At 40.9% G+C, this 19484-nt stretch overlaps 1 protein-coding gene across 2 annotated transcripts in view; it reads left to right on the top strand.

Moving 5' to 3' along the window:
• The window catches only part of TAF4B (TATA-box binding protein associated factor 4b), a 75645-nt gene that overhangs the window by 53160 nt on the left and 3001 nt on the right, over nucleotides 1-19484 (top strand). For both annotated transcript variants that reach the window (XM_050915773.1, XM_050915772.1), the window contains exon 14: nucleotides 9286-9405. In XM_050915773.1, the coding sequence (XP_050771730.1) occupies nucleotides 9286-9405 (120 nt within the window). The remainder of the gene's footprint in view (nucleotides 1-9285; nucleotides 9406-19484) is intronic.

The raw sequence follows: 19484 nt of genomic DNA, 5'->3' as shown, positions 1-19484 counted from the left end.
TACTGTCAAATGCGCAAGCATGCCATATGAACAGTGCATCCCAGAAGACCTGTAAAAATGTCAGTATTAAACAGTGTGTACTGTAAATTTAAATATAAACCCTGATCTTTTGTACTTCTGTCTCTCATCTTCAAAAGTGAGTGTGCTTGTAGTACAGCTTCAGGAAGCTTAAGGCTGAGGCTGGGCAAACCTTTCAGATCACATGTGTGCAAGATTGCTGCTTGGGGTTGAGCAGGAGAACAGGTATCGTACTGATGGCATCTTTGCTTATTCTGTAGTAGCTACCTTCATCTCTGCTCTTACCTTGTAGCACCTTGCAGCATCTATTGGTGGATAAAGGTGAGCAGCTGAATCTTGAACTAGGGGAAGGAGCATGTGGAGTAAGCACCTGATGGACAGCAGGCTTGCCTGCCCCGTTCCTTGCTCTTCCAGCAGCTCTGTTCACTTACAACTGCACAGGTCTTCCCAGTCCCTTGTTCCTGCCTGCCTGATGCACATGTGCATTTTACGGTTATGATTTTGACACAGATATCGCAAGACGGCACTAGATGAGATGCTGCGAAAATTCAATACCTTTAGTATCAACAGACTGGGAGGAAAATAACAAACCCTCGTTTTTTTTGTAGAGACAAAACAAACCCTATCAAAAAAATAGAACAAAAAGTCTGCATGATTCCAGTGAGTTCCTGGGTATTACATAGTAATGACTGAAATTTAGTTGTTCTGTAGTATCTTTTTTCAAAAATTATCTTTTTTTTTTCCTACTTCATGTGTCTATCCTCTTTCACTTATTTCCTCTCACATTCTCAGATAACAAGTAACTGTTACCTGATTCTTTGCTGCTCTCCGTACCATCTCCAATGCACATTTTTCAAGCTGTTTGTTTCCTTTTTCCCTCCACACCTCTTGTGCTGCTTCTTTATTTAGTCTTCTGGACCTAATGGTTCAAATTCTTTAAGACCACTCTTGTGGCAGGGGAAAAGGAAACTCCCCAGTTAACCATAACCTCTCAAAAAAGCAAACAAGATGCTGCGAGCAAAATAAGATCTCATTGCGATCAATTGACTTTCTATGAGTCTTCAGTGACATCCTGAGAGCTTCTGCTTAATTATCTGATTTATATTACCTTTATTGTTCTGTAGTGTTTCTTACCTGCTTCTGCATGTTTGGAAAAAAAAGCACGATTATTGAACAGACATAAATTTTGTTACCCTGCAGTGTAGCCCTACAGATAACAAAGGGCTATCATCAGAGATTCTGTGTGTTAGAGTCTTGCAGAAAGCCAGGGAGTAAAGTGTTAGATTACTGAGCAAACTAAAAAGTGAACCAAATCCCTGTTTATGCGACATTCGTATTGGTGTTTTGAAGGAGCGTAAGAAAAGAGCAGCTGAGATACTGTGTCGAATACCCTAAAACCAGCTGCCTGGCAGATGATAGCAACTATCTTTATCTAGTGAAAAACAAAAGCCCCCCAAAACTCCATTAAGCCTGTTCTTGGATTTTCAAATATCCTTCTCTAAGTTTCTGTGAGAGACTGTAATGGACATGTAACCAGCTGAAAGTTGGCCTTGGATTAGAAACTTGCTAATGGAGGAAATCTTAGGACTAAAAGTATGACAAAAAGATGATAATGGAGAGCCAGAGAGTTCTGTGCCAAGAACAAGTGTTGGGTGGACTGCACGATGAGATGGAGAAACCTGCAGGTGGAAGATAAGTCTTAAACGTTCTCTAGCTTTGAGACCTCAAGAGTGAGTGAATGAATACGCAGTGTTACAGTAGCTGAAAATCATTCACAAAATCATGCGTTTGGAAGAACTGTGATTGGTTTTAAAGTAATGTCTTGCAAGGGCTGGACACTGTCCGGTTGTGATAATGCAGGTCTGCTGATGATCATTGAGCAGTCTTCTTACAAGTGACAGCATCTGAAATAAAAACTACAGAATATATTGTTTTGGTGTGGTGTGCTATAGCCTTTTTCTTGGCCTTGCAACAAAAGTAGCTTAGGCAGTGTCTGAAAACACATATAGAGAGCTCGATGCTGGATGCTAGACACCCAGGAACTTCCCTGGGCCTCCAAGTAAGGCAAGCTGATGGGACTGCACAAGGGAAAGCATGCTCCAGGTGTTCTAGAATACACAGAAATGCATCAATAATTGTTAAAACAAAACAAAAAACTGGTAAAAGGCAATACACACTCCACACCTGGGAAATTCTTAACAAGAATGGGCAAAATAAGGAGTCAGGAAGTCACTGCACCCTTCATTTTTTTTTTTTCTTGAATTCTTGTGAGGAGTTAATTATTTATATATTAGGGAATGTCAAATATCACCTGAAGGAATTTTTTTTTTTTTTTCCCTATGGGTAGATTACTTCATGGCTATCCTGGAAAAATTTTCTGTTGTTCTCCAAAACATCTTATTGCACCCTTTCAGTTCTCGACAGACAAGGCACCTGGTCTTGGGGGCACAGCCACGGTAGAGCATGTTCTGCCACTGAAGCATGTATGTGGAATATTAACCTGAAACAAATCTACAGTATTACATATAGCCCTATTATAAGTTAGGACTGCATATCAAACCAATGCATGCTATTCTGCCTTTCTACTGTTAAATCTAAATTACAACAGAGGGAAAAGTCAGTGGAAACTAATTGTATGGCTAATTAAAACAGTTTGAAAGGAAGCAATTGCAAGAAGAGAAATTGCATTATAGGCAAGAGGAGAGGATGGTAAATGTTTAAATATGCAGCCTTCAAATGTCAGTTTTCCTCAGAGAATGTCCCCCGTATGAGAAGTCTGCTATTCAGCCGCATTCAACCTGTAGGGCAGAAAATTTTGTATAGGAAAGGTAGAGGCTGGAGGCAGTAATGTTCATTCAGCTTTATGACAACTAGTGCGAGAGGCTCGGGATTGAAAACAGATTTTTAAGGTTTATTTTTCATTTTCGTCAGAAGTTCCTTAAAATGCTTAAAGGGAATGCAAAAAAATTCGAGTTCTTTTTTTCGAAAGACAATGAAGGGAGAAGTGACTGACAGCAGTAGAAAACTTTCAAAGCACTAAATGGAGGACACAATGAAACCCAGTGAAACTTTGATTGAAAAAGTGGTCAGAAAAAAGAATGGATAGAAAGAAGATAGTCTGTTCAGTGGGATAAGTGGCCCCACTTAAAAGGTACCTCAATATCTAGTTCTTTAAAAATGTACAGTAAAGAGCAATAGTAAGGACCCATGTAGGTGTTCAGGTTCCTTTTTCACTGATGCGAGCTAGAAAAAAGTAAATGTTGATATTTGGTCATAGTTGGTTCGACTGACTTTGAATTTTAATATTCATTAATTTATGGTTTAATTTCTTTATTGTGGAAGCTGAAAGAATCGAGGGCTTCTGCCTCTTTTGTATGCTTACTTTCCTTGCTTTTTTTTCCCCCGCAAGTCTTATACAAATTCTTGTTCATCTACTTTAGTGCTTTTATTACTCCTGATGTACTTATTGCTGGATAGCACACATAACCCTTAGGCATACATTAACTTGTCTTCAGCCTTCCCTGGTTTCCTTTCCTGCCAGTTCTTCTGTTACTTTAAATATTTATTTAATCTGTCCCATACTCTGTCAGCCTACAATGTCATATGTGGAGACATCTCTGCTTTTTTCTTGATATTAAACCCGGTATCTTGTACATATGCTTTTTAGTCTTTCCCTTATATTAATTATAACCAAGTCCAGAATTCTGGTGTTTAGCTTCCCCATCTGTCTTACCAGCATTTCTTCTGAGCTCATTTACATCCATACGGCTGTATTTATTTGTTATTGCATTGCCAAGACTATTTTGGGTTTTTTTTTCCTAAACATAAGTTCCTAGCACTTAAATCTGAGAAGCAGAGAAAAGAAATCTCTCTTCATTTATTTCCTAGTACTCTGTATATTGAAGCTCCTGCAGAAGTGAACAGTGGTATGAATTTCTTGAGAAGCATGTTATCTGCCAGCATCGTGCTGGACAAGTGCCAGCTGTTTGGCTTTTCTTTAACCTCAGACCTCTTACTGCTCTGTAAGCCCTGACTAATACAGATGCTTAATTTCTTGCCTCTACCTCTAGAGAAATCTTCCCTGGTAAAACTATTCTTGAGGATCCAGAGAGTAAAGGTTTCATGTGCTTTGTCTTCTATGAAAGCTTATACCAAATACCCTGTTCTGCTTTGGGTACTTTGTGACCAGATATGAGGGTTTTCGTTACTCCTTTGCAGAGGTGAACACGTATTCAGCTAGGTAGCTCTTCCGTTTCCCCCCTTTGATAATACAGCCACCTGCTGCTGTACACATCATAGATTAGCTAGTGTGAATTGGTTGGCTTTATTTGTAGTAGACTATACTTTTTCCTTTTTTCAGTTGTGTTTAAGGGATTCTTCCTTGCAGTGTTTAAGGAAAATCTTGCGAGATTTGCATAGCTTGAATTAGTGGAGCTCTGATAATGCGAACAACCACGTACCATGTACTTCGTAACTGAAAGGGTTTAAAACCAACTTGCAATATTGCTTTAAAAAAAAGTCTCGGCGTCTCATAGCTGAAGTACTTCTTGTCTTCTTATACAACCTGAAATTTAATTTTTAAAATTAAAATGCCACAAAAATGTCATTGGTGTAGTAGTAAAAATAGATTTTGCATATTTTCTGAAATGTGGAGTATGAGACATAAGTGAGATAGAATTTCTGTGAGCAGAAAAAGAAATATTTTTCTCAGTAGAGGATTGAGTGAAGAACAGGTCAATTTTAAAACCTTTCATTTTATGTGATTACATCCATGCTGCAAATGCCATTTCACTATAAGGGAGGACTTTAAAACGTACCTTACTTCTTGATTTGTGCTGCAGGTCAGATTAACTAAAATGGTTATTGTGTCACCCTAGAGATTCTTGCTTGCTGCAAGACCAGACTTTAAACCCTATTTTTATTATTAAAAAGGCCAGCAGCAACAAAGACTATTTTACAAGTTCTGAGACGTTTTCATAGCAATTTGATCTTTATACACAGGTTTTTAGAACTCTTTGTACTGTGATTCTTAGCGTATGTAAAAATCAGAAAGAGGGGAGAAGGAGCATGAACATTCATGTGCGTCTCGCCTGGAGACTCTCCCCTCTCAATGCCCTTCTTGAGGAATGAATTTTGAACAGAACATGTGTTGGACTCCTGTGTCATGGTGGAACAGCAGCGTCTTTCAGCAGATGAAGTAGGTCAGGTTGAGGGGAAACCTGCTAGTTTGTGGGTCCGATGTATGGCACAAGTTCCCCCTGCTCCTCTTGAATTGCCATTACACACTTCTGTCTTCAACGGGAAAAAATCATCTGTTTTCAAGGTACAAACCTGGGTATGACAGTGCCTATTTGTATCCTGTTCTAGTCAGAGACACCAATATTAGTGAAACTGGCCCCTAGAAGGGAAACGATACTAGATGCAGCTTCTCTATGTTATATTTTAATAAAGTGTATATACTACTTTTACTGTCTTTCACTTGCTGCAGTGATCTTTCTGCCCTAACTTGTGTGATACAAAACTGTCTGTTAAAGAAAGATTTGACTCACCATAGTTGCCTCTTGCTCTTTCCTAATCTTGTTTAGGAAAATCCGGCAGTAGTTAGCCAGCCAGTATCCTCGGGTATCCCTTGATGTTATCTGCCTGTCTTCTCCTTATCCTGTGCTTTTAACTGCTCACACAATGTTTGGACATTTAATCTCACACTTTTTAATGGAACAAAACTTGATGAAAAGATGATTTTGCTGGCTTCAGCAGGGTAATTTGGATGCCTGCCCATATCGCTTAATGGGGATCTGTTGAGTCCATTATGGAGACTGAGTGTTTAAATTCATTTGTCTTAATTATGTTCTCAGAAAAATCCCCAAGTTGTCTAGAATGCAACAAGACTATGATTTCTTTTTTTCATTTGCTCTGAAACCCTGGTGAGATTCTGCCTGATTTGAAAAATCCTTTGACTGGCTATGGAGTGGAAAATGTGTTGGGGAGAGTAGATGATGGTAATGACATGTATTTCCAGCATTGTCTTGAGAACTGCGTGGTCAAAGGTGCATCAATTCTGTTTCTGGAAGACACATCTTTTTCATACCATCCACCAAGTGTCATCCTGTCCTTTGTATCGGTGGGTTTTCTGTCAGCACTGCTCTCCAGCAGCAGTGCTCACTCCTGCAGGGTGTCTGTGTCGACAGCATGCTTTGTCAGCTTGAATTGCATGGGATAAATGGTGATGATACCCAGGCGCTAGCCGATCCTCAGCCAGAGTAGCATTCTGGTGCTCCACCAAGAGGCACTCAATCCACTCAGTCCCCTCCACCCCGTGCTGATGTCAACCCAAAGCCCCCTCGGTATTTAATTCATAGCTCTGCCTCTTGTCCTCAATCTTTACCATGGCTGCCCATCAACATCAGCTGTAAAAAGGAGAGGGGGTCTTATTTCAATGCTGCTGCAAGCCAGTGACCAAATGTTCAGCAGCCACGCGTTTTTGACATGTCTAACTGTAGTGAAGCTGGTTTGTATGTGTTTTGTAGGGTTGAGGGAGAGGGGGGATATGTTTTCTAATGACTCCTAGGGATGGAAGCACAAGGATAGGCTAATAAAGGCTTTTGGTTTTGTATTTTTTGTTTTAAGCTTAAAGATTTTAAAAGTCCTTTTCATTTTAAGTGTAATGATTCTTAACAGTAAAGCAAATCATCTTTCCCCTTCTGGTTTTCTTTGCCACTGGAGCCTTTTGGAATTTAATCTGCCCCCAGAGGGTTGCCATGTGCACGGCATCTTGTAATGCGTCTTCTCATGGCGAGACGACTGTGGTGTACATGCGACCACCGTGACAACTGAACTACAGTGGTAGGAGGAAGGTGTACTTCTACAGGGTGTAAGTGCGGGTGGCTCCAGGTGTTGGAGGCCTGGGCAGCTGGGGCTGGAAGTCAGCATGTGCCTCCGCCGAAGAATCTCAGCATTTTATTGCTCCCAATTAATCCAGGGAGTGATGAAGACGTCACATAAAAATAGCTTCTAAGCCTCAGTGTTTCACAGAGTTTGTGAAGTTTCAAGTTACTTACTCAGATTTAGTCTTATTTCCCCCCATCCCTGACTGGTTGCAATGTGTTCCTGAATATAAATATACGTATTTAAGACTGAGATTAGAGAGAAGTTTATCTTAAACATTTTATGCAAGTAGGCTGGCTGGAGGTAACCTCAGACAATTGCAGAACACTAGTAATTTTCAAGTTTAAGGGACATAAAACCTTATAGTCTCTAAAATATTCTTGAAAGCAATACTGTATACTTTGAAAAAAACAAACAAAACCCCATTCAGAACTGAATGAATTCTGATAAATAAGGTTATAAGTGTTTACAGTGCACATAAAAGCAAGAATAGTGTTGTGTGGTAAGTGAATGATGGTATCTAGCATTGAAGAAGTACTACTACATTTCTGTAAGCAAAAACCTACATAGTGTGATCAAAGCTGACTTGCAAATAGGGTTGTTTTCATAACTGAAGCATTTGTCTCATCTTCAGAAAAAACCAAAAAACCCACCAAACCCCAAAAAACAACGACTCTCAATATATGTATGCCAAAGTCTTGCATTCCCTGACTTCTGCTGAAAAATCCTGAGCATGTGTATAGTTTGAGTCTTACAGGGGAGGATGTCCTTTTAGGAATCTTGCACTGAAATACCGTTTTTCTTTAAATAGCCTAGCTGCTGCAGTACTTGATGTGAAGCTGCCAGCATCACTGAAGTAAGAATGAATCTGAAGTAAAATAAGACTTGCAAAAAAACCCACCCAAAAACCACCCAACCAAACAGCCCTCCTCCACAAAACACCCCCCCCAAACCCCACAGTATTTCTTTATTGTGGATTCATCTTTATTTAAGTAGTAGCAAGTGGGGGAGTAATGCCATGTAGGTGCTACAAGCTCAGTTCTTACCAGCTGAATTTCTCTTCTCCAAGTGGGATTTCGGAGAGCTGAAAAGCAAGCAAAACCACAGTGTATTGCAAGCTTAGTAAGCAAAATATCTATACTGACTGGATGAGGAATTCCAATTAATTAATTGTTTTTATGATGGGGGGGGGAGGGGAGTAAGGGAGGAGAATTGGATGCTTTGCTACCATGATACTGCTGTACTTTCTTTAAAGATATGCACACATACGCATGCAGAGAATTCTTATCCGAACAATTTTGTAAGTCCTGGGAATGGGGAGAGCATGGGCTAAGGAGCTGTTCTAGATGCGTGTCAGATCATCTAAGGGTTGACATCAAACCCAGAGGTTTGTGTTTAAGGGCAAATTCAACCTGAGTAAATAGAAAAGCTTCCCTCTCTACAGAGAGAGAGATCGTTCCCCTCCACCCCGGCTCCAAGTTGGACAGCTGGCGGATCTGAAAGCCGTGTAGTTGCATTAGCAAGGTGACCGATCCAAGCTAGTAAGTCTATTAGCAGACTTGACTGGGTTGAGCTCCAGAGCAGCTGGCATCTATAGTTACCGAACAGAACGAAGTAGTATGTACCTTGAAATGCAGAGATAAAACTTTTATTTTTTTAATCCTCTTGACTATGGGTTTCTCTCCCATCCCAAGTTTACCTAACCCAGGTAGAGGTTGTTTCTAAGGATTTCTTTGTGTTGAACAGTTTTTGGAGGTGAGTGAAAATAAATATATGCAGGGTATCTTTAACTTGCTTCAGATATTCCTGAACATTCCAATATGTACTGGGAAAAGAAGGAATAACAGTGAACTGACAGCATGCTGTTCAGTTGGGTAAGATGTTTCAGAATGGCAATGTTGAGTGCTTGGGTTCAGGTAATACACCATGAAGGAATTGAGTGTCTTGCTTGTGCAGTCATGAATTGAGATTTTGAATTAAGAATATACCCAGTTCACGGAACTCGGTAACTTCAACTTTTAATACTAATCTGGCCTGATAAACCAGTTCTGATCAATATTTTCTGTTAATCAGAAATGGCAAAGCTTATGAGCTGAGGAACCAGCAGCAAGGCTCCTGTTAAGGCTGCATTGATACCACAATGCCGTCTCCATAGGAAGTGTTACTTACACAGTGCTATCTATAGGGCCGTTAGTGTTTCAAGGCTCTAAGCGTGACTGAGTATTGGAATCTGTCAAAAGTGTCCATAAAGATGGGAAAAGATGCTGTGAAATACATTGTTTCAGTAGGGACTGCAGAGCTGTCTGAAGCCACCATAAAGAGAACAAGACCATTAGGATACTGTATATTATAATTAATGTAGGTGTTTTCTTTTTAAATTAGATGCAACAGTTGGAGTTAGCACAAATGCAACAAAGAGAAGCCAACCTCACAGCTTTGGCAGCCATTGGACCAAGGAAGAAAAGACCATTGGATTCACCAAATGTTGGATCTGGGCTGGAGGTACGGAGATGGAGATGACTTGCATGTTGTTGTATCTTCATACTGAATTATTTTTATCCTTCCCTGTAGGAAGAAGTGAGAATTCTCTTACGTGAAATGGCTGGTTACATACTGTAAGAAAACCAGTCCGTGTGTTAGATACTTGGAAGGATTGTTTCTGGTAAATTTGATGGGGATGTTTAACTGTGTTATAGGAAGAACTGTGGATAAGAGCACTGTGTGTAAAGGACTGAATGAAATGATGGTTCAGAGAAACTTACATCTGCAGTGGAGGGTAATGAAGCTGTGGTGGTTTTCCACAGCACCTAGTTGTCATGGCCCCTCAGTTGAAGTCATGATGGTTGTTTTGGATGGCTTTTGAAATGGCTCTTGCTTTGACATTTGGCTGTGGACTTTTTTCCATGCATAATGCATGGGGACTCTTTTCAAGTATACTGTGAGTTTACCTTGGCTAGATCCCCCCCAAATGCAATAAATAAATAAATAAAGATAGACCATTCAGTTCCTGCAATGAGGCAGATCACCTTTTCGGGCTCATGCTTCTTTTTAAAAGTGCCTTGAAGGTGCTTTTAACAAATCTTGGTCTGAACAAATCTCTTAATGTTGTGCTGGAGATTAACTGTTTCCAGGACCTGGGAAGCTTACGGGGCTGCAGAAGTTCTTTTCAAGGAGACTGACAGCCTACTTCTGTTAGTGATCATCTTGGCTGGAGATGGGAGAAATATGTTGCGGGCTGTCATTAGAGTGTTGTTGCCAGTTTTGCCCCTCTTTCTCGTGAAGCATCAATGTTGCTCAAGCGAACAGCTGGTTGGCTTGTGACTCAAGCAGAGCAAACAGCAGCCTGGGAAGTAACTCTTGTGTGGAAGAAGTGGTGGTAAAGTTGTCCTTTCTGATAAACCTTAAGTCTTTTTCATTCTTGTGGCCTAGGAAGCTTCAATAGATGCTAGGATTGAAAATACTCCAGTGTTTTTGCATACTGGAGTCTCGAAGGACCTTGTATAAAGCTCAGTTATTTGCAATGTAACTGAGATAGTGGTGGCACCTGTCCTGTAGGTTTTCCCTCAACCTGGACTGTGACAAGAGACCTCTCTAAGGAGGTAAGGTAGACTTGTTTCTCTGATTCCAACCCCCTTCCCCCCCCCCCTCCCCCCCCCCCCGACTTGGAGACACAATTGGCTCCTTGAACGCTCCCTGTGTACCGCAAGTGAACTGAAGGAATCTGTATCTAAACAAGCTGCAGAAAGCAGCATTCCCAGCTTTTGAGCAGCTATTCTTCACTTCTTTGAAGTTTTTTAATGCACTTTCACATGAAGCTGAAGGTATAGGTTTGGGGGTTTTTTTTTTTTATAATACCACTGGAAAAACTTGAAAAAATGAGTCTAGCACAAGAACAGTTTTCCCCATCCTTTTCTCCTCTTCCCCCAAGCTTCTATCAAGTAACTATTCCTGTTCTTCGTAGTGGTTTTCTGTAATTATTGCCGGATTGGTTTCTGAATATTTAACAAGTCTGCCTGTTAGGTACTTTTCAGTTATTTCTCATCGTCTGCGGTATGTCTGCTTTATTAAAAGCATCATGAGCTTGTGCCAAAGTGAGACAGATAACAGTGTTGCTATTAAAAGGTGTCGATCCATTATTTACATTGCCAGTTTAAAAGAACGTGGACATAACATCCCTAAAACTGACCATAAACCTTGATAGTATTTCATCGTCACAAATTTACTTGCTGTGTTTTAAGATGCTTCTCATATAGATTGCCTTACTAGACTGAGTTGTAAGGGCAGTAGGTGAAAGTAATTCTGCCAGTGAAACAACTTTTGTTTCTCGCATGCAACCTTGCATTCCAGTGCCTAGTACTTGGGCTTCATGCTACCAGACAGCAATTCTCTGAGGACCTTTTTTCTTTTTTGTGAAATTATGCAGGATAGCAAACTTGAGAAGGATGTTTAGACTTAGATGTTTAAGTGTCCCAATATATCTGAGCACATGTTATAAAAGGCTTAAGACTTCTCATGCAGAATAAAGAATGGTTTTGACAAACACTCTCTAGTTCAAGAAGCAGAACATTTGTAATACATTCATGATAACATGGCAAAACATCCTAAGCAGTAAACAACATTCCATTCTTCAGAGATGAAAGGAGGTCTTTGAAACTGAAAGCAAGTACAATATGGCCTTAGGCTGATACACATTTGGGCATCTTTAAAATCATCTTTTTGGGCAACCTGTCTGAGAATAATTTAAACAGGCAGGATGTACTTTCTCATTTCAAATTGCAAATACAGACAGCTTTACTCTCAAGTAATCTTAAATGTCAGAACTTCCTGACTATGCAATGGCAAGGAGTAAATCTGTGCATAATACTCCTGTGACCATTTTTTTTTTTTTTTTTTTAAAGCCTAATATCTTGGTAGACAGGTATGATGGAAGAAGTTATTCCTGAATATGAATGATCCTTTGACGGTATTGAATGAAATCACTGATGCTAACTGCATTTGTTTTTTTAATTGACTTCAACTTTCCTTGGATAATGTTCTTTGTACAACGTTTGTATCTCTTATGTCCGTGTTAGAGCAAAGTTGACTCTGTTCAGCTTCTTTTTATCGTTGCCTACTGCAATAATTAAAGGAAAGGAATTGTTTCAAGCCATTATTGATGTAAACTGAAGCCCTAAGGTATATGGGGAGACAGGGAAGAAATAATCAGTTACAGTATGTATTAAAGTGAAACTCTGTAAGCAAATTTGTTACATATTTGCCTTTCTTTACTCAGTACCAAAATGTAATGGGTACTGGAAGAGTGCAGCTCAGCAGACTGGGTTGGTATGGATCTGCTATCTTCTGTTGCAATAATAGTAAGTATGAAGGGCTAAGAACAGCATTTTGTTAGCATACCATGTTTCCTTTCTCCACAAATGAGTATCTGTGTTTAATTGGGATGGTTCTTCAGCCCTAAGTATCTGCTTCCTCCCGTGCTCTGCCACCTGGTTTTGCACCTCTTCTGGAAAGTCTTTTTCCTGGGATATGCCCAGGGAATGCCTGATTCCTGCACATTCATCCTGTCACGTTCTATGAAATTCTGCTTTCTTTACTTGGTCTTTTAAGGAGACCTATTATGGATTATTTTAATCTGGGAACTACAACGTGGTGACATCAGCATGTGCTTTACAGCTAGAAGCCTGCTTACCAGCAGCCCCATCACTTTATAGTGTGGCAGGTAGCAAATAAAGAGGTTCTTGCCCAGAGGAGTGTCTGTCAACTAATTTGGACCTAAAAGCAGTATAAAAAGGGTAAACTATATCTTGCCATAATTATTGCTTATGTATCGCTAAACTTGAAATAGCAGTAGGGGCAAATCCATGAAGATCATGGAATGAAAAAATAAGGCTAATGCTCTAGGCCTAATTAAAAAAAAAAAAAAGGCATCAATATAATGGGAATTCTTTTCTCCTTCTGGTTGGAAACACTCAGTTGGGTAGTTTTGCATGTTCTCCTCACTGCAACTTAACATTTGAATGGTATTGTTCAGAAAGAGTAATTTGAGAAAGCCCTGGTAAGAAAATCCCTCTATTGTGAAAATGTGTTAATTGGTGCTACTTGTATTCCAGAGGTGGTAATATCTTCATCTCTCTCATTCTGGTCCCTCTGGACACTTTCGGATACAATGAGGGGGAGAGGCCTTTGGATTTGATTCATATGTTTTTTCGGGTTTATGTATTTGTTACCCACCTCTTCTCCTCTCTCAGTTTGGGGGCATGTGGTGAACAGTAATGAATTAAAGGATGGGAAGAATTGAAAAATAACTCATCTTGAGAAGGGAGAACACTTCTAAAACAAATCAGAAAAAAGTAAACTTGAAACCACAGACTTATTTTCCCGATTCTGTGTTCTGTTTCATAGTTTTTATTGGTTGGTAACGTGCCCCATAATGTTTTCAATGCTGAGAAATAGTCAAAGATTATTTTGGATTAAGTTATACTGCTTTTCTGATGACAAAGCTATTTTGGAAACAGCTTTGTCTCATTCTCACTGTAACTGGAGTCTTAGAAGTTTGAAAACCCTTGCAGATATTTAAAGCTTTTTTTTTCTATGAGGAAACAGGCTGCAGTTCTGAGTCCTTAAACTTTCTTTCCTTCTATCCAAAGGTGTCCTAGGTCCCAGCTCATCTTTGGCCTTCAACTGAGAGCAGCATATTTGTGCAGTATCATGCAGAAGGGAGGAAAGAAAGTCTGGATAAGTTTTTGAAAGTAGAGTTAGGAGACTGGCTGTTACTCTTATGGTCAGCTTCTGAAGACTGTGGTTGGACCATTCTTCTGCTTTATACAGGAAAACTTACTTGGATGCCTGCACTACTATGTAATTTTGGGGGGGGAAACTACTTGCTTCTCATCCATTTTCTGGCTCAATAATAACACATTAGCTACTTGGAAGTGATGGAATCTGTCTTGCCCCAACATGCTGTTGGTGGTGTGTCCTTCACTTGCCTTCTTCCAGGTTGGTCACATTGACCAACTCAGGGGTAAATCTTGTGTATTTTCTTTCTTTTTGCCTGATCCAATGGCAAAGGAAATTTCCTCCTTCCAGATACTGCTTGTGGCTGTTCTGTCCACTGCCAAGACTTGCTGCTCTGTTATTAAGAGTGGGTCTTGCCTTGCCACCCATCGTCTAGCTCTGCTGTGGAAACTTAAGCTACTACAAGTAGCTGCTACAGAAGTAAATGATGCAGCTGATGTCCTGGCATCAGTGCAGAGCCATTCGAGTACTTTCTTTCTGTCAAACTCCTAGCTCTGGCCAACATGCATAAAATAATGTGATACTTCCAGGGTGATGCACATCTAATACAGCAGTCCACAAATAAGCTTGTATTCTCCTTCTGGGAAGAAGTTTGGCAAGAAGAAATGGGAGAAATGTCTTGTTTACCACACTAGTCATTGTTCCATTTTTAGTATTGATTGTGGGTGGAGAAAACAAGCTTGTTGTCTTCTCTTCTAGGGCTAGGTCTCTGCCACATCTGATCATTGTTAGCAGAACTTAAACTTGCCCTTCTTGCTTTACAGCTTAGGATGCTGGTATGCATGTTGATTAAACATATTCTGTATATGGTGCTTGTTTAAGCTTTGGAAATGGTCGTTAGGGTGACCTAGGAAGAACTAAGCCTGTGAGCAACAAGTCCTTTTCTGCAGAACAAAAGAAAACCCCAACTCTTCCAAATGATTGGGGAAGAGAGATGTTTTGTTTTTTCCACTGTGTGACAATCAAATTGCTTTCGGGGTTTTTTTGGCATTTGCGGGAGGAATATGTGGTAGTTAAGGGGTATGTGGCTTTACACTCTTATAAGTGGTAGCTGTAGAAGTTACTGCTGCCTTTTTGGCCATAAGCTCTTCTGATGAGAGGACGTGCCAGCATAATTCATCGACTTCAGTATTGGTGTTAAGGATGCGACTGTGTCTAAATGTGAATTAAATGCAGAAGTTGGCTCTGTAGCGAACGACAATAGGTTTGCTGCTCCCTGTATATCCATGGGGTGCAGAGAGGCTGCTGGCTGGTGCTTGGCATTGGTACATGATAGTCTGCTAAAATATGTTCTTAAAAGCTGCAGAAAATTAATTTAAAAGCAATCACTTTAAATTGGACCTAGACTACTTGCATGTAAGTAGGTGTTCAGAGATGGGCTAGAAAATCTATTTCTACACTTGAGGGGTTTCCCTCTCTTTCTCTGTGTCTCTTTCTGTCTCTACCACCCCTTCCCCCAGCCCAGAGGTTTAAAGTGATACAGGAGGGTTTGGGGGTTTTTTTCCCCTATTTTGCATATACTTAACATATGCAGACTCTTGCTTTCAGTTTCTGGTTCTTATTCAAGATACCGGACAATTGAAGTGTCTACAGCGTGGTCGTACCTTTGGGGAAGAGGGGAGCTAAAAGTGTTACTGCAATTATAAAATATGGCTTCAGCATCTTACTTATCTGCTGCAAGACCTAACTAAGCATAGCCCTGTCGGCTAGAGAGTTTCAATTTCAGCACTGAATTTCCTGGCTGCTGTCAGTCTAGGCCATGCACTTGATGTGAATTTTTTTCCCATGTAAATAGGCAAAAATATTCTCGACTGCCATTCACACGCTTCAGAAATACAGTTCATTGGCCCATATTGTGCCTTCTCTGTGCTAGAGATGAACTTAATTCTTCTTATGTGTGAAAGATATCTGCAATTTAAATGACTAATTGCATTGTAGCTTTAGGCTGAACATATTGGTAATGTGCAAATGTTGATGACATGTGAAGGGTCAAGAAATTTATAATTTAGTTGACAATACATTGCTTAAAATGATGTGGCAAAGAGCCAGAAAATTTCAGCTTAATAATTGTCTATTAACTAACATGACATATTTGTATAGTATTCATTACCTCCAGGTACAGATTAAGCATCTGATGTAGCCATACAAAGTGACATGCGTACATGAATCTTGGGCATAATAGTGAATAAACTGACATTACACTTGCAGTAATTTGTTGCAATATGTAAAACATGTTGTTGCCCACATTTGAAAGGACTTGTAGGAATGTTGCAATGAAATCTGAGGAAAAATGCGTAGTTGAATAGCATTCTCTATTATATAGATCTGACAGCTTCATGAGGCTTCCTTGTAGGCTGCAGATAACATCATAAATATACATGTTTGTTTTCAGCTGCAGGAGAAGCAGCCTGGAAATAGAGATCTAAGCCTTTCAGACATTGACTTGATTTACCCTAATGGTCTATAAGGTTAAATTAAAAAAAAAATAAAATAAAAAATCCCCCAAACCCCAACCACCTAACACAACCAACTTTACTTTAAAAAAGGAATCATAAATATTGAGTAATGTAGTATTTTAGTATTGTGAATGTGGGAAGGTTTTATCAGACTGAGGCTTGTTAGAATAGGCAGCATAAGTAGGCTGGCTTGCCACCAAAGTAGTATCAACTTCTTTCACTGTGTTTTCTCTGGCCTAAATTAGGCACTTATTTGTACAAGCAAAACTGTCACAATTCTGACAGGGTCTCTTCCTTTCCCCTTGCTGCTGGGGGCGACCCAGGAAAGTGTTTGAGCACTCCACAATGTGTTAATGGCTTTTTAACCTTTTTTTCCTCCTGTGAGACAGGAATGTGTTCTGTGTTTTACAGCTGGGAAACTAATATACAGGTTACACTGGATAGCACCGACCTCAGTGTGACTGCAGGTGACAGAGCTGGGGGTTGAACCTGGATGCTTTTGCTCCGATTCGCTAGGTGCCCTTACCACCTTTCGACAATGTCTCTGCTGCACACAGCTGTAGTTTTTCAGTGTTTGGAGATGTCATTGAAAACGGTCTCGTGACTTTGCTTCCTTCTGCTGGTGGTATTTTTATAATGCGCAGCAGAGCTGCAATGACAGTTTGCTCTCTTGGGATCTTGGCTCTGGGACTGGGATGTGTTTATGCCACACCAAAAATTGAAATGAGAACTCTTGGCTTGACTTTTAACATTTCACTGACCACTTTGCTCCCTTAAAGTGCCCACTCTCAAGAGTTTAAATTTTGAATGTGATTGGTGTGAAGCCATTGAATTTGAGAAGGGAGCGTGTACTCTGCCAGGAACAGCTCACTGAGCCTGACCTGAACTTGGTGGGAAGGAAGGTGCCTGCTGACCCCTCTGAGCTTTGTATCGGGGCCTGTAGACTAGCTCTGAGCAACTTTGATATCCCTGTCAGTACCTGTGATCCAGACTTGTAGATCACATGCTCCAGATACCTTGGCGACTAGGAATAAGGTGGTGATAGTAGCTTGGGTAAAGGAAGAGCCTTGTCGTGAGCTCTGGCTCTGTATCAACTCACTCTTGCCTTTTCAGAGAGAGTTGGTATTTAATTCTCAGTCCAGCCACTGGAGAGAGCTCTAGAGATCTTAAAACAGGTTTCGGAAGCAACCTCTCAACAAAACTAGCTGCACAGCAGAAGTGGGACTACAGTAGGAGGTCCACAATGTCTTCTGCTGCCAAGATCAGTGAGAGTAACTGATCTCTATCAGGTGTATATAAAAGGCTCTGAGGATCAAGAAGGGGCGACAGCGTGTTGCTTTGGCAAAGTTGCTGGTTTGTCTCAGCTCTGAGGATAGGCCAAAAGGAGGACTGCTGCCGTTGTGGCCTCCTGGGGCTGGTTTTAAGCCAGCTGGTGGTCTCGGTACTGTGAAGGGTGGTTTGCAGTGGTGCAGAGCCCCATTGCCGCAGTGTCTTACCTGGCTTACGAACAGAGTCTGTCAGCTGTTGATACCGAGGTTGTTGATACCCAGGTTGACTGGTAGTATTTATGCTGGTAGTTTACCCCTCCTGGGCTGCATGTCTCTGCGTTGTTTCTCTTTTGGAAAGAAAGCGGGGTGCTGGGGGTTCAGTGAAAGGCAGGAACTTCAGCATACAGCTGACGTCTTCCAGCCTCCCCTGTGGAGAAGAGGAGTGTTCCCAATTTAAAAAAAAAAAAAAGAGAGAAAATGAAAAAAGAAGTTGCTAGTTAAGGCACTAATAATTAGATATTGCAGAAGGAGGGTGCAGGCTGGTTGCAGTACCCTTTGCTAGAATTGGTTCTACAGGGGTGCATTTTATATTCACTTACCTTTGTACTTGGCTGTGGCCTGGTTGAAAAGCAGCATTTTTCACTTCCCCTCAGAAGAGGCTCACAAAGCTGTCTTAGGGTAGGCTGGCTGAAGGCTTTTGCATTGAAGAATCCCCCAAAATGGCAAGACGCAAGCGGTTGCCTCCCAGCTGGGAGGAACATAATAGAGATATCTGGGACCAAGGAGCGGGCTGGTGGTGTTCCAACGAGGGTATTTAAGGTCTGAAAAGCAGCAGGGGGGAGCTTCTGTGCAGGAAGGGGTATATGAGATGTAAAGGAGAGGACTGCTGACTGTTGCCTAGGGCCAGACAAGATCGACCTGCTGTCCAACAGGAACTTGCTCAAGAGGAGGGTCTGAGAACTGAGCACCAGAGGACACTCCCCTAAAGTGTCCCTTGTGTCAACTCTGGAGAGCTCAGAGTTGGGCACTTCTTAAATAAGGTCTTGAACATTAACAGAGGTGCCTGTGATGGTTCATTGTGATGCGCAGATGGCATCGTAACTTCAAGTGTTTTCACTTTTGGTTCTCTAAATGTTTTGTTACAAAAAGACAGGCAGTACATCACCCTCCACTGCTTGGTCCACAGTCCAAAACAAAACCATGAAAGACCAGTGTTTCAATGCAGCTGTGGAGGACAGTAGCTAAAAGGAGTTAGTGCTCATCCCTGTATAAACTTAGTTCAGAGTGAGTTCCCCAACGCAGTCCCAGTCTGGACCGGAATGACCTAGGCTGTCTGTTGGCTTCTTTAATTTTAAACCATCATGCACTTTGAGAGAAGGACCTTTTCTTTTAACTTGGATGTGGTAGCAGCTATTGGTTTAGATATGTTCACTAGTCCAAGAGCCCCTGGCCCCTGAAGTACTGTACTCAGTAGCTCTGATAAGCCAGCGTGATGCTACGTGAAACTTAGAAGTGTGAACTGGCTGTCTTAGCTAACAGGAGTCCAGGATAAGCTTTGGCTTTGGATGTGATATTACAGCGTAACATTGCTTTACATCTCTGCACTGGGCATGATGGGTAAGAATTTAAGAATAAACAAATCCATAACTCTGTCTCAAACGCAGGCAGCTTGGCGCTTCTGCCCTATTGTAGCATCTTGCAGCTCCAGCAGCTTCCAAAGCAGGCTGGGGGATTTGTGCTGTCTGCCTCCTTTTTGTAAGGGAGTGAACAGGATTGAGGTGGTTTTGTTTGGTGTCTTTTTAAAGGTAAGACTTCTAGTCTAATGACTATTTAGAGAGAAAATACTTTTGCCTCAATAAAGTTCTTTGAATTATAAAGGGCATTGCTGTTGGGTTACTGAAAACCCTTGGGGTTTGTTTCATTTATAACATTGCCTCAGGCCTTCTGCTGCATCCTGTTGGATTGACCTCCTTTTCAACCCGTGCTGGCAGCTGCATTGCAGAGCTATCTTTTCCCTGGATCCTTCAGGGTTGTCATATGACAAACTTGAACTGTGACCCTTTTG

The sequence above is a fragment of the Gymnogyps californianus genome, chromosome 2 (genome assembly GCF_018139145.2).
Source record: "Gymnogyps californianus isolate 813 chromosome 2, ASM1813914v2, whole genome shotgun sequence".
Lineage (NCBI taxonomy): Eukaryota > Metazoa > Chordata > Aves > Accipitriformes > Cathartidae > Gymnogyps > Gymnogyps californianus.
This window is presented reverse-complemented; position numbering and strand designations above follow the sequence as displayed.